The following is a 14986-nucleotide window of genomic DNA, read 5'->3' on the forward strand; positions in this document are numbered from 1 at the left end:
ATTACTGGATTATGTGGCTGGGTGGGTTGCAGAGGAGACTCTCTTAATGATAAAGCTCATCAACCAAGCACTCCATTGCTTAAGCAGCATATGGGCAGGAGACAATAAATCCTAACATCTTTCAGCACAGCTTCCTGTAAAGCAGGATAAGCAAAACCAGTGCTGGCCAAGTTTGGAGTCTAGGTAGATTTTCCCACCACAATTGGTAACAAAAAGAAGCTGCCTGTTAATAGCAACCACACTTAAATGTAAAGGTTATGCTGATCTGCCATAAATTATTCCTAGTTTAACCCATACCTTGTTGTCTTATGTAGTCATAGTCCCCACTTTAGAGAAAGTATGACAGTTCAGTTCAAAGAATGTACACTCTGAAGTAATTGCTACTGAGTTCCACGGGACTACACCTTAGTAAGTATGTTTAATATTGCATATGGTATGGAATAGAATGTACCAGGTGAGATTATTTACCCCCAATGCAATAAAAAGCTTCAACCGTCCATTTCCACACATTAATCCTCTGTTAAAAGGACAGGACACCTTTTCTCCAGGTCTTTGGCAATCCTAGAACATGTTGACATAACAACTTGGTAAATATTGTTACATGTTATGTGAAAGAACTCAGCATGGAAATGTCATTTTTTGTGGCAGCTGCACACTGAGCAAAGTTTATATTTCTGACCTAAAAGGAATATGAAATCTTTTAATATATGTGTAGAGTTGTAGATACAACATTGTGGCACCACAAATAAATCTAGCTGACTTAAGCAATCTGATATTAAGCATACTTATTGGAAAACCCCTCTGGGTACCACTGGACTTAATTAGGATTGGTGCACATAGTTAAGAATGCAGACTTAATGGATTTAAAAAATGTTGCCTTTCCTTCCTACAGTGAAGATCTGCACAGAATCCTACTCAGGTCTATTCAGTGGAGATGACTCCCAGGAAAGTATTCTTGGGATTGAACTGCTAATCAGGGACGGCGCCTCCATTGAGGCAACCCCAGCGATTGCCTCCAGTGCTGAGGCATTGGAGGGGGCACCGAGGCCAGGGGCGGTGGCACACACCGTGGAGCTGGTGGCAGCAGCATGTGGGCAGCTGACCAGGAGGGATGGGAAGCCGCCCACGTGCTACCCCAGCCGCCTGCCACTCCTGGCCCACAGCTACTGCAGCCTCCCAGCTCTTCCGCGCTGCTGCTGCTGCCAACATGTGCCCCTGGCTGGGAGCAGCAGCCGTGGGCCAGGTGTGGCAGGTGTCCAGGGTGGTGCGTGGAGCAATGGAGCAGGAGAGCTGGGAGGATGCACTTGCGCCTCCCCAGCCACCCACCATGCCTGGCTGGGCCAGCAGCCTCTCAGCCCTCCTGCCCAGCCACCTGCTGCCCCACAGTCTGGGTGTGTGCACATGCGAGGGGGCAGGAGCAGTCCTGAAGCTGCCCCCACTCGGCCTCAGGCACCAGAAATTCTGGCGCCAGCCCTACTGCTAATTCTGCAGTACTTAACTGGAGGAATAGCTTTCTGAATTACCAATATACGCATAATTTGATATCTCTATGAAAACAGGGGCATAATCTTAAACCCATTCACAATTTTCTCTACTCATATCCTCATTATATTTTTCTAATAAAATTTCACTTTCAGTAATACCCCTATAATGAAAAATTATGAGCTATTGCATCTGCAGATAAAGACACAAGCCCTTACACATGACCCCTCTGTGCATTGATTGAATGTGTGGAGGTGGAGAGAGGACACAAGCACGCTTGCTCCACCATCCCTAGTGATACCAGCTCATAAGCACAGTGCCCATGTGTAGAAGCATTGTTCACACATCTGCACCCCGAGCATGAGCAGAAATGTTCAGAAATCTACATCTATAATCACTGGAAGGGAGAAAATATGTGAATGTTTCCTCTGTACTTAGGTACAGTGCTCACAATCTAGCAATCTTGAGGATATGGAACATGGCCAGCATGTTCATGCCAGCTCTCTCTCTCTCTATATATATATATACGTTCAGCCAATGTACAGAGAGCTACAGTGACTGACCACTGTTATTTTTATTTTATTTTTGGACTTTTTGTATCATATTCCTTGCAAAATATATAACATCAAAAGTGGAGTACAGCACAGTAAATAAGAAGTGCAAGAAAAATATCACTCCCCCCACCCAAAAAAACAAGAAAAAATGCTATTTGACCAGCATAAAACATAACTCAAAATATTTCATTTTAAATCACAAGAACAAGATGCCTGTCCCAGCCACTATTAACTAGCAAGAAACGCTTCCTTTAAAAGTCCCGTCTTCCAGGGATGCAGCCAGTCATGCCTTACTTAGCAGAATTTCCCACAGTGTAGGTATCATTAAAGAAAAGGCGTGGTTTCTGTTTTAAAAAGGACACAGAACAGTGCTTGTTTTATGGTACTTAGCTGGCAAGCAGCTATATACGGAAGAATCTTCTCCTTGAAGTATGGAGGTTTCAGACCCAGTAACACTTCAAGATCATTATCAGCACTTTGAACTGGATCCAGCAGTTACCAAACTGTTTCTGTAGCTGAGTCAAAGTAATACACATACAGTGCGATCCTAAAAAGAGTTACTCCAGTCTAATCCCACTGAGTAACTGTTTAGGATTGTGTTGTTACTGAAGCTCATTCCTACCAAAAGGGAAACTGCAGCATTTTGTACTGAGTAAAGTTGCTGATCTGTTTTCAAAGTGAAGCTGCGTTACTCAAACCAGGCCCTGTGTAGGGTCTGTCACATCAGAGCATCTCTTACATATATATAGTCCAAATATAAGACCTAGGACTAAATGGAATAATTTCTCTCTGTTTACCTTGTGTATTGAATGTAGCAATTCTCAGGTCAGAGAAAGATGGAAGGAAGAAATAGCTCTTAACCAACAAATACATTTTAAAAATTAATTTTCACTTTAAACACTAAACATACCCTATTTTTAAAACAGCCATAGCATTCTTCATTGCAACCTAAACAACAAAAGTATAACATTGTATTTCAAAGCTACTTTAAAAATTCCAGGCAAGAAGAAGCAGAAAAACAAGACAAGCAAACAAATATGCAAAGAATGCAATGCAATTAAAAGCATGCAAGCACCTCCTGTCCAACAACACAAAATGCATTTTCCCAATTCCATTAGTTAATGAAACTAATTTCTACACATTTCTGCATTGACCATAATTTGTCCACATGTATTTATACATTGTGAGTGTACATTGTACATTGTAATCATTTTTAATCATTATAAACCAAATCTGCAAGTGACTGTATTGTCCTAACAACATACAAACTAGAAATAGAGAATCAGCAAGGAAAATTGAAATGATAGGCAGATGCACTATAGAAACGAAATAAAACCCAAACCAGTTTACCTAATTTAACTGTATAGTTGTGTTCCTTTAAATTACATTCCCAGTCAAAGTTATGTGTAGATTCAAATTATGATCTTACTGCTTGGCTTGTCCAGAGCAAATGAACCCGGAGAGAATAGGTGATAGATTGTCCAAAATGGGACCGAAAGATGAGGTGGGATAAATGGGAACAGAGTTTAGGATAAAGAGAAGTGAGTCCCTGACCATCATGCAATGAGGAGTTGGCTGTAGTAGAACAAATCCATCCAAACAGGAAATGGAAGAGCTAGGAAAGTGGGAGCAGGGGTTTTTTTTCTGGGAAAAGAGGTGGCGGAACTCTGAAGATGAAAATGAAGAAGAAACACATAGACTTCTTTGAAATCATATTATTTTCAGGCACTATTGCCAAGTATTTTCAAGAGGTGCCAGAACTCCGTTCCCCCACATTCCCCCTGAAAAAAAGCCCTGAGTAGGAGTACAAAAACAAGGATGTGAAAGGTTACATTGGGGTATAATAGTGGAAGAAAAATCAGACTTTGCCTGTTTTAAAAGAGGAATGATCCAATGCTGCAGTGTTCATTGTGATTAGAAGATAGTTTTAGATGAAAACTGTATTCAATGAACTGAGGTCTTATGCACCTGAATTTACCTTGGTGCTAATTGCGAAGAGCTGCTATAGGTCCAATATCAGGGATGTACAAAACAAAACGAACAAGCTGGAAATACAACCAGAAATTGTTGTTTTGTTTCATTAAAACAGCTTCCAGAATGTTGACCCAAATCCAGGAAACCAAATTATAACACCGTCCCACCAAAAAGTTAGTGTGTTTTATTTTGGTTTTTAGCTCACAGCAGCAGGAAGGCAAGTACTGGGCCCACACAACAGCATCTTGTTTTCCTTAACGGCATTCACCAATCATATCCCAAGGAGAGAGAACCCTTACATTATTAATTAACTCTATTGTGAAGGAAGGGGGAATGTGTGAAATGTGCATAAGTACATTTTTTCCCCTCGCTGCTACCTGGCAGTTGCTTTGTCTCCCTGCCAGTCAGGTCCTCTCAAGGAGAGACCCCTCTCTGCTTATTGGCTTTGCAAATGTTTGGAAGGGAGAATGCAGTCTTCAGTCATAGGTTGCAATTCTAAAGACACTTTCCTAGGAGTAAGCACTATTGAATAATATGAGACTGTTTAGGTTTGCTTCCCCCCTGCCATCAGTATCCACCAAAACATTAAAAAATTTCCGCATTAAACTTAAGTCAACTTAAGTTAAGCCCCCTGCAAGCCATTGGCCTACTTTACCCTTTCAAAAACAATCTGGCCTACTGACAGGAAAACTTATGGGAAAAACATAGGTCTGTTTAGGTGTGGAGAGGGGTTCTGACAATCATGCTGGCTGGCTGGCTGGCTGCCTACCTGCCTGCCTGCACTTGGGTAAAAGAATTTCAAAGAAACATGAAACCAACAGGCAACAGCAGGATGTAATGGTAGTAATTTATTGGCACAATAGAAAAGATAAAAGTGAACATAAAGCAGGATTGTTTTTAATGCCACTGCAGCCCTGCCACCCCTTTGCCAGCTAGTTTCCTGCCATAGTGTGCACCCATCCACACATACTTTCTTCAGGGTCTGCTGTTGTGTGTGTGTAGTACAAACTGGGTGGGTTGATAATTTAGAGGGAGGACTGTGTTCTGTGTAATTTTGGTGGCATTAAGTGCAAAAAAAAAAAGCTGCCCCAAAGAGCCTAGAAGCCCCCCCCCCCCATTGCAAAAGACAGGGCCAAAACTCATGATAACAAAAACCCTCAAATGGATTAGATGGGATAATACCCCACCTTGAAAAAACCAACAACAAAACTTAGTTCTTTCAGAAACCCCAGATTCAAAAGTGACATGGAATTTTTTTTCAGTTTACAGCCCTATCAGGGTCTATCCTGGTATTGGATCAGAACTCTGGAAACTAAATTGGCATTGGTTGACTTTAGGATAGATCCTGTTTAGGGTAGCCCTGGTTTAAATATTGGTACATACTGAAAAATTTTGGTTATGATAGGATAGTGTATTTAAACTAATAGGAAAAAGACTAACAAAATATGCATATACCCTTCTAGGGTAGGTGTAAGATTGACAGTATCAGAAGGTTGACCAAATGGTCCTTCTTGGGTTAATGGCTGTGTTTCAGGAACTACATTTGCGAAGGAAATCTCAATAGCTTAGATTATTTATCTTAGAAAACTTTTGTCATGCTTCAGGGCCACGAAGGTTTGAGGGACCTCTGAAGGCTGGCTTTGACCAACGCATTGCTAGTGTATGCATGCTATTGATTTGTTCCTTTGCAGAGTACACCTGTAATATGATTTACTGTGTACAGCCGAAGGCCTTTACAATCAATCACAAAGAATGTAAATAAATTCTTCAATTTCATCAAAAGTTCTTACTTCAATGGAAACAGAGTAAATATAAGTTTTCTCTTTCTGACATCCTAAAGGCAAATGTTCTTGGGGTGTTATACTCCCATACTCCTGATATTTTAAAGCCTAGACACTCAGTTGCCTCTTACATCTTGTGGCTCAGGGCTGTTGGATGGGATGTCTTTTTATTTACAAATAAATATGTTTCTGCACACCTGGAAAATCCATTAAATATACCATTTAGTCACCCAATTTTGGTTGCATTTTTTGTATGTAGGTTGTTTGAGAAAAAAATTGCTTTTGATCCCCATTGGGTAGAAAAGTGGGGTATACATACATACATACATACATACATACTCCACTTTGAATCAAAACAAGAAAGGTGTACTGCACACACACCTTTTGCCTTTCAGTGGCTTCTTTGATCAGCCCTAAGAACTGACACAGGGACATCAAGTTCACTGTTAGGATGAACAATATGACTCAGTGTAACACAGCAGAAGCAGAACTAAGACAACCAAAGCAAGTAATGCTAGAACATGCGACATCCTTGCATTTAACATCAGGATATTGTTTTAAAACGTTAATAAAAGGGAGATTTGTATAACCAGGTACACTTCTTTAAACTTAATTTCAAAATATTGCTCCCTAAATGAAACTATTCTACGATTTGGCCAGAAGATGGAGCTATGGATTTTAAATCGCGGACCGAAGAGCATAATCAAGGGACTGTCTTTTCTTACACCAGTTTCTTTCTTAATTGAGAAAGAAAAGAGACGACGAAGTACAATTGTGTCACTGTAAACTATGGTCGGAACAGCCACGTTTCAACAAAGTGTGCACAGCAACGCAACTGAATGAAAATGATTCTCTGCTCATCATATGGTCTCTAAACTTTATTAGAGCGTGGTGCAGTGGTGTGCCTCGTCCACCTGTTTTGTTTTTATGCATAATACTAGTCTCCTGTTTTACAGAGAAGGGAATCAGCGTGATGATTTGTAGTCAGTAATATTGTACTGTAAACTTCACATTGGACATCGAGAAATCTACTATAAAGAATAAATGAGGGAAAGAAGTGTGCTGGAGGGTGTAGATTTCTGTACTCAGGTCCTCGTTCGTTCATTCAACCAGCCGCTTGAAAATGATTCTAAATCATTCCTGGACCATTCGTATTCGACCACGTGATTGAGGGAGTATTTGAGACCAATTTACTACATAAAGTCCCAAGTTGAGCTGCTTTAGGTTTGGGGGCTAATGAGAAATCATTTCCTCTGTCGTCCCCCACCCAAGGTATCTGACCCCCACAAAGGCTCAGGCAAGTGGCAAAGGCTGCAGCAGAAATTTGTTTTAAGACACCCACTGGTGGGGCTACGCGGACTACAGAAACAGAAGGCTCCATTCATTTCTTAAACTGAGCAGAAGAGCAGCCGAATTTAAGCGAGTTGGGGGTGGCACGTGTTAAGTGTTTAACAACTGGGGTGCCAAATCAACCCACATCAAGGCAATTTGGTTTAAGAGGCTGATGGATCGGACTGGTATTGTACTTTGAACGGTTTTTAAGGCATGCTCCCCGGTTCCTAAAAAGTGCTTTTTTCATCCTGAAGAGGGAATTTCCCTTCCACGGATTCTGTCTTCCAACTTTGAGATCGAGCTTATGGAACTGTTAAGTGAACAGCTAATAGGATTGTTTTAATTATGGGATCGGCTCCTGGGGTTGTGTTAGTTTAACCCTGCTTGTTAGCCAGAGAAAAAGGAAAGCTGTTTCCGAGAGGGGGGTGTCACCTTTTCTTCTTTCTCACTCCAGTCAGACCTTCCACCGCGCACCCGCTGCTCTTTACAACTTGAGTGTCTTTGTAGGCGTTCTTGAGTAAAGGGCAATACTATGTGTTCTAAAGAACAATTTATATATTTTAACAGAACTACTCTTGCGTATGATGCTGTGGAAACACAGAAGCAATTTACACGCAAAGAGCGATTACGATGAAGCAAATGAAGCTCCAGAAGATGGGGAGGGGGTACTTGGGAGTTTTGCAGATGCAAGCAATTTGGGGCGTTTTCTCGCAGGATCCTGTCCATCTTCTGATCTGCTGCAAGGTCTACCGAGATCCCCAGTCTCTCCCTCTCCCGATGCTACTGAGTGCCTGTCGCTTCTCTTCCCCCCACAAACATATCTTTAACCCCTGTGGTGGCACACGAAGTAGCCCTGACCTGGTTTCCGCTGTATATTGGGAAAAGTGATCAAGACAAGAACGATCTCCACGACCTGTAAACAATTTTACCTCTCTCTAGACTGTGACTAAACATTCTCATACAAAAGTTCAAATCTTTCGAAATCCTGTCCAACTTCACTTGGACCTAAATCTGGCAACTTTGGTGGCTCAGTTGTCGCTAGTCTCTGTGGGATCAAGAGGATGCACAGCGCGATCCTCAGCATGTTTACTCTGGAGCAAATTCTATAGAATTCAGTGAGACTTACTCCCAAGTAGGTATACATAGGTTTGCCGTCTGAATCATTGTTAACTTTGGCTAGATATGGCCAAAATCCGTGAGCATTTACAATGCACTTCCTAACAGAATCCTGAAAGCTACTAGAGAATATAAGCAAGGAAGAAGAAACCATTGGAGAGGGGGGGAGTGGAAGGTGAAAACAGAAATTTCATCAAGGCATTTCACCTACACTCCAGTCCTAAATACATTGTGTGAAAGCAAGATCCCGTGAAATCGTAAGCTAGACAAATTCTAACGATGTTTAGGCCAGGGTACCAAGACACTGACAGCCTAATCCTAAATATGTCTATTCGGAAGTAAGACGTACTAACAGTGGGACTTCTGCTCTTAGGTAAACATAGGAATGATTTGCAGCCTTGTTGATTCTCTTGAGAAACCATTAGGTAACGAGAATTCAACCTTCTGAAATGTCCAGATGAAAGTAAAGGGTGGGGGTTTAGACCCACCACCTAAATATCAATGTGTTCTTCTAGGTAAATCACAATCGATGCGTATTTCTTAAACTTCAGGAACAGGTACTATTCCAGAAGTTGTGAAGCTATCTTTAATCTGAATAAAGTATGACTCCGACCAGTAAAGTTTTGCTTACGACTACATTATAAGATTTTCACAGCAAAAGGAAGGACAACTGTTTGTATTTCTAGACAGATCGATAGACAGAGCTGTAATCCACATGCTTCACACACCCAGCTAATCTCAGATAAATCTCACCTAAAATATCTTGCATTACAAATTGAAAAAGAGACTGGTGCCTTAGGTTCATTCCAGATTTCTTCGATCCAAACCCTATTGCACTGTTCATTGGATGTCCCATCCTGCTGAACGTGCTGATTTACACTGTGTAACTCGCCTTGAGTCTCAGTGAGAAAGGCGACTATAAACTTAATTTTTTAGAAGGCTGCGATTCTGACCACGGACTGCTGGAAGGATGACCTATTGACATCAATCTGAATGTTATGAGATACCTCTGGAAAATCACTTAAATCATTAGAACAGTACCTAAGCAGTCCCCTTGCTTTCATGTGGGATAATCGGTTTTTAGAAAGAAGCCAATGGCATTAAATGAGCTGTGGGACCCAGGGGACAATTTTTAAGCATTTCCCCCCGGAGTTGTTCTATAGAAGAAGTATATTCACCAGTGCATGCTTCGGTGTCTCATCCTCACTCTATTAATTCGCAACTCAACGTGTGTGAGCTAAGAAAATTGTGTCCGAGAGGGTGTCTGTGTGTTGGGATGGGGCAAAGGAAGAAGCGGCGGCGGTTCTCTTCATAGGCTCAGATCATCATCACTTGATGTCATGGCCATGAAGAAAGAATCCTGCATAGCAACTGCTCTTAGAGCAGAACCACAAGTGACAAAAGGCACAGATTGGACACTTGTCTGCTTCCCTCAAGTTTTGATGGGAAATGTAGGCAGCTTGGCGGAATGTTGGACAAGTGACAGTTGAAAAGTCCATTGGACAGCAGTCAGAGAGCGAAGCTGCGAGACCAGGATGCCTACATTTCACATCAAAACTTGAGGGAAGCAGACGAGTGTCCAATCTGTGCCTTTTGTCACTTGTGGTTCTGCTCTTAGACTGTGCCTCTCTTCCTCGGAATGATGTTGTCCAAGGAGATGCGCTGAGGACCGGCCCTTTAAGCGCTGGAGGATTGCTTTTATCCTATAGCAAACTATTTACTTGCCATCTGTTCGGTCGAAATCCTAATATCTGGCCGGAAGCAAACCCCAGTGAGTACAGTGGGACTCACTTCTGAGTTAAAGATGCAGTCCCTGCGATACCCCGAACGTGTTGTTGGGGACCTTTGATGGTCAGGACTTGCTGCCCAATCTCATCCTTGTCTTCCCCGGACCACATCAGGGCAGACTTTGGCCTGCCCTGGGAAAACACCACGTACTGAATTGATTTTCCTGCTCGTGCGATGGGGCATAATTCTCGCGGCCCTGCCTGCTCGCCGCAGTTGCAAATTGAAGTACCGCCCCGGAGTCTAGGAAAGTTCACCGGCAGTTTACGTTTCTTGGGCATAATGGCCAGGATGCTTGATTTGTTGGCTCCTCGCACGTCGTCCCCTCCTTCGCCCTGTAGACCCGGGCTGTTCGCAAGCGACGTAATGAAAGAGAGGGTGCCTAGCCCCGTCAGTGACATAGGGCTGCGCCACAATTAAACCAGGTAACGAGACACTGGGCAGATGTGTTTTCATTGCACTGTAAGATAAATGCAGTGTTAAATGCCTGACAACTTCCCCGAAGCAATCAGCAAAAGTTTACGAGTGCATAAACCACAAAGACCATTCCTCGGGTATTTTTTATAAGCCCCGCATTTAAAGCTTCTATAAATTCTTCTGCCTGCTTCCAAAAGTTAGTGGCGACTATTAAAGAGCTACCTTTTCTCTAGGGAATCCAAGAAGAGTTTGCTGCAGAGGAGGCGACAGATGCAGAAGCAAAAGTGATCGAGAAACAGAGGTTTCGACTGAAGGGGGCTCAAGGAGAGTGTGGACTCTTTTCTTTCCGTTCTGTTCTTTTGGACGCAAGGCTAGTCAGAGGCTGGAGAAAGGAGAGGAAAGGGAAAAGATGGGAACGCGCGGAATGGGGAGGGAACGGTGCATTTAATCAGGAAGCCACTGACCCCCTTTATGAGGGGGAAAGAACAGACCCACTGGGGTGGGCGATGGAAAGACACTCGGCGCTTAAGTCTCATTGTTACCGGGATGACCTTACATTTCTTGCACCTGTTCGCTGCAGAGTGGTCCACCTGTCCAGAGAGTGACAGGGCATCAATCACCCTGCTAACCAGTCACTCGTTCTGCATGCAAGCCGGGCTCTGATGGTGGCCATGATGATGAGATGCCTTTGACACCGTATATCTATAGCTGAGCTCTCATTTCCCAAATTGCTTACTGGGCGAGGTGAACTGCCATTCAAAAAGTTTTCCAGTGCGGGGGAGGGGGGTGATCAGATTAAGGAAACGTCGCAGATCAATGCGGGCGAAACCAGTTTCCAAAAACCGGAGCCCTGAGCAGTGAAAACGTCCTATCCACCGTCATATTAAAACAATGCTCTCTGTCATCCTAAAGTGATCTGAGAAGTTTTACAAGTCGGTGTTAAAGAGGGGAAAGCTTCTCCTGCTGATTGAAAGCCTTTCTGTTTATGGTCCAAGAGAAAATGAAGATGCCAATTGGAAAAACCATAAGCAACGATACGCATAAACAGAGCCGCGTGTGAGGAAGAGAGGATGTACGTGGGAAGGGTGGGGAGTCTGAGACCGAGCCCGGAACTAGAGGGGGCTGTGAGGAAAGAGGGGGCTCGAGATGCTTCTTCCTTCAACGCAAGAACACGCGGTGTGGCACCGGACCCTCGTCCTTGCTGGCTGGAAATCTCCAGGGAATTGCTTGAGGGGGGAAACTGGGGGGAGGGATCTGCCGCTTGGCTTTTTTCCCATTCTTTTCCAGGTGAAAAATTCAAACGGGGGTCTGTCGTCGCCTGCTCCTTTTCTTTGCTGAAACAAGACACCCAACTGTTCAGATATTACCATTCAAAAACAAGGGTCTGTGGCAAACCTCATTTGTGAATCTATTACAGAGATTAATAGATTATTTCTTCTTTTTCAACTAATTCTCAGTGGGGAAATTTAACCATATGGTAAGGAGAGAATTAGAATTTCATCACATTAGAGCAAAATGTAATGAAAAGAGTCCAACACCTGGGGCCAACTGTGAAAGACACAATTAAAAGGTTTTTAATGAAACCAGAGAAACCCAAAATTTCATAGCCTTCAGTTATTCTGTCACATAAGCATGATTTAATGGAAGTGTTGGGAAATATTATTTAGTGATGTCATCAGAATGAAAAAAAAAACCCTGCCACTATTGCCTTGGCCTTGTATTGAGCTTGCAATAAAACAGAAATGGTTGCTTGTTTTTTCTAGAGGATCAGCTGAGCACACATTAGAAAAGTGTTTGCTTGAAAAGTACATCTAAGATAAGATAAATATTTTAATCGGACAAGCACTACATACGCCTGAAACTCCTAAGATAACATCTTTCGAGAAATGAAGGAAATGATCACGCTATCCATAAACTACAAATCCAGACTCGTTTGATTTATGGTGACTGAATCCCACTGAAGTCCAAAGAATGACAATCCTGAAAATCCATTTTCTTAGAGATGTCACGTGATTTCTGTAAAGGGAGCCAATTCCAAGTCAAGCACAAGTTGCACCCAAGAAGCCCTCGGCTGTTACAGTCTGCAAAGCTGGGGGAGGGGGCCTTTCAAGTCCAGCTGTGCCCTTATACTTATTCACTATGTAAGGGCAAATGAGGATTAGGGGGTAGGAGAGAAAAGGTGGAAGAAATCCCACTTTGGAAAAAAAAAGTTTTCTCAAACTGGGCCACAAGGGAGACCAGTGGGAATTGTTGGGTTCTGCTCAACCCAAGGTGAAGTTCGGTGGCTGATACAGAGCCGGGCGTGCCCCCGCTTGGCCCGGAGCTGGAGGGCCGGCGTGGAGGGGCGCCATTCTGGCGTTAAAGGCGCCTCAGTGTGCGGCCCGCGAGTCCCGCTCTTTTCGCCCCCGCGCCTCGGCCGCCCCGTCAGCGCCGCTCCGCAGTTTGCCGAAGGAGGCCAAGAGCGTCCTCCGACCCGAGGCGGGCTTTGAAGTGTGCTCACTGAGGAGTGAAAGTCGCCACACATGTCAAGCTTTCAAGGCAGTTGTTGGGTTCCTAATAGGACGCAACGCCTTGCAAACATATGCGTGAAGCTGCGCCTACAGATGGCGGGGAGAAGAATGGAGCGGGCGCCTTTTATAAAGCGCGAGCTGCCGCCTGTCTTCTCCTCCAACCCGGTGTGAAATGAGAAACTCTTCAGACTGCGGGCCAAAACGAGCGCCTGGGCTCGTTTGTTACCGTTTTAATCCTATTAATTAAAACGTTAACCTGATTGGGTAGCGAGCTCTGTCCCAACAGGCGAGGCTTCTTCATAATAACCTTCTCGGCGAGATAATGAGGTAAAAGACTCCCCCGTCTGTGGCGGCGGCGAGGGCGGCGGCGGCGGCAGCGGCAGGAGGAGGCAGGCGAGGAGAGGCAAGCGGCGCACGCTGCGGCGGCGGCGGTTCTCTTTTCCCTCCCTCTCTCTCTCTCTCCTCGCTCCTTGATGGATCCCAGAAATCTCTTGAAGGTGAATCCAAGCAAGATAAACGGCGCGAGAGGCTCGCTCGGCTCTCACAATGTCTGAGCCCTTCGCGGGGTGAGGGGAGAGAGAGCGAGGGAGAGGCGCGCCACTGGCGGGAGAGAAAGAGCGCGCGCGTCAAAGGGGCCGCCCGAGCAGGCAGGCTTCAGCGAGGTGGGAAGCTGAAGGGCGGCGGGCGAGGAGCCGCTCCGCTCTCTGAGGGCAGAGCCCTCGGCCCCAGGCACAGCCTGCGCCCCGGCCCTGCGGAGAAGCCGGGAGGAGGAAGAGGAAGAGGAGGGGGCAGGAGGGGCGGCAGGAGGAGCCGGAGGAGGGGAGCCCGCCGGCTGGCAGCATGGAGAGGGCGCTGAGCCTGGCTGCCGAGGAGGACTTGTTCCACAAGAGTCTCGGCGCCGCGGCCAAGAGGATGGAGTCCGCCTTTCGCTCGCCGCCGGGGCTCGATCTGGCCGCCCACCAGCAGCAGCAGCGCGAGCCGCGGCAGGCGCCGTCGCCCCTCGGCTGCTACGAGCCGGCAGATGCCGAGGCGCTGCTGAGGGAAGGCGCGGCCGGGGCGCTGGCGGTCGGCGACCCGCTGGGCGTCAAGTTCGGGCCGGGCGCGACGGGCCGCGGCTCGGTGGCCGAGAGCAGCGGTGGCGAGCAGAGCCCCGACGACGATAGCGACGGGCGCTGCGAGCTGCTGCTGCGGGGCTCGGGCGGCGGCGGCGGCGCGGGGGGCGCCCTGCTGAAGGCGCCCGAGGGCGGCGCCTGCTCCAACAGCCACCACCACGTCGGCGGCGGCGGGGCCAAGAAGTCCAAGGAGCAGAAGGCGCTGCGCCTCAACATCAACGCCCGCGAGCGGCGGCGCATGCACGACCTGAACGACGCGCTGGACGAGCTGCGGGCAGTCATCCCCTACGCGCACAGCCCCTCGGTGCGGAAGCTCTCCAAGATCGCCACGCTGCTCCTGGCCAAGAACTACATCCTCATGCAGGCGCAGGCCCTCGACGAGATGCGCCGCCTCGTCGCCTATCTCAACCAGGGCCAGGCCATCTCGGCCGCCTCGCTGCCCAGCTCGGCCGCGGCGGCGGCGGCGGCGGCGGCAGCCCTGCACCCGGCCCTCGGCGCCTACGAGCAGGCGGCAGCCGGCTACCCCTTCAGCGCCGGCCTGCCGCCCGCCACCTCGTGCCCGGAGAAATGTGCCATTTTCAACAGCGTCTCGTCTAGCCTCTGCAAACAGTGCACGGAGAAGCCTTAAGTGTTCGAATCTCGATCTCTCCAGTCAGTGACCGAACTCCAGCCCGGCCGGCCTCCTTTCCTTTCCTTGGCAGGACTTCTGCTGCTGCAGCCGCCTTGAGGAGGGGTGGGGTACTGGGGCGAAATGGGGGGGGGACTTGCGTGCAACTGAAACCTCAGCGAAGTTTAATACACAGAAAAAGAGTCGCGATTTTTTGGGGGGGGTGTATGTTTTGGGGTGAATGCGGACAAAAAGAGAGAAAGAGTCTGTAGGGAGGAAAATCCTCTGAGCTCCACGTGGTTTCTTAAAACCTCCA

At 46.3% G+C, this 14986-nt stretch overlaps 1 protein-coding gene across 1 annotated transcript; it reads left to right on the forward strand.

The window, feature by feature from the left end:
- The first annotated feature begins 13791 nt into the window (after positions 1 to 13791).
- BHLHE22 (basic helix-loop-helix family member e22) lies at positions 13792 to 14691 on the forward strand. The gene has a single exon (XM_054985982.1). It carries the CDS (start codon positions 13792 to 13794, stop codon positions 14689 to 14691), a length of 900 nt encoding a protein of 299 aa, XP_054841957.1.
- Positions 14692 to 14986: the final 295 nt, after the last annotated feature.

Source organism: Eublepharis macularius, chromosome 7, assembly GCF_028583425.1.
Source record: "Eublepharis macularius isolate TG4126 chromosome 7, MPM_Emac_v1.0, whole genome shotgun sequence".
Classification (NCBI taxonomy): domain Eukaryota; kingdom Metazoa; phylum Chordata; class Lepidosauria; order Squamata; family Eublepharidae; genus Eublepharis; species Eublepharis macularius.

Coding starts and splice junctions, on each gene's coding strand:
- BHLHE22 (XM_054985982.1), top strand. CDS start 13,792: ATGGAGAGGGCGCTGAGCCTGGCTGCCGAGGAGGACTTGTTCCACAAG.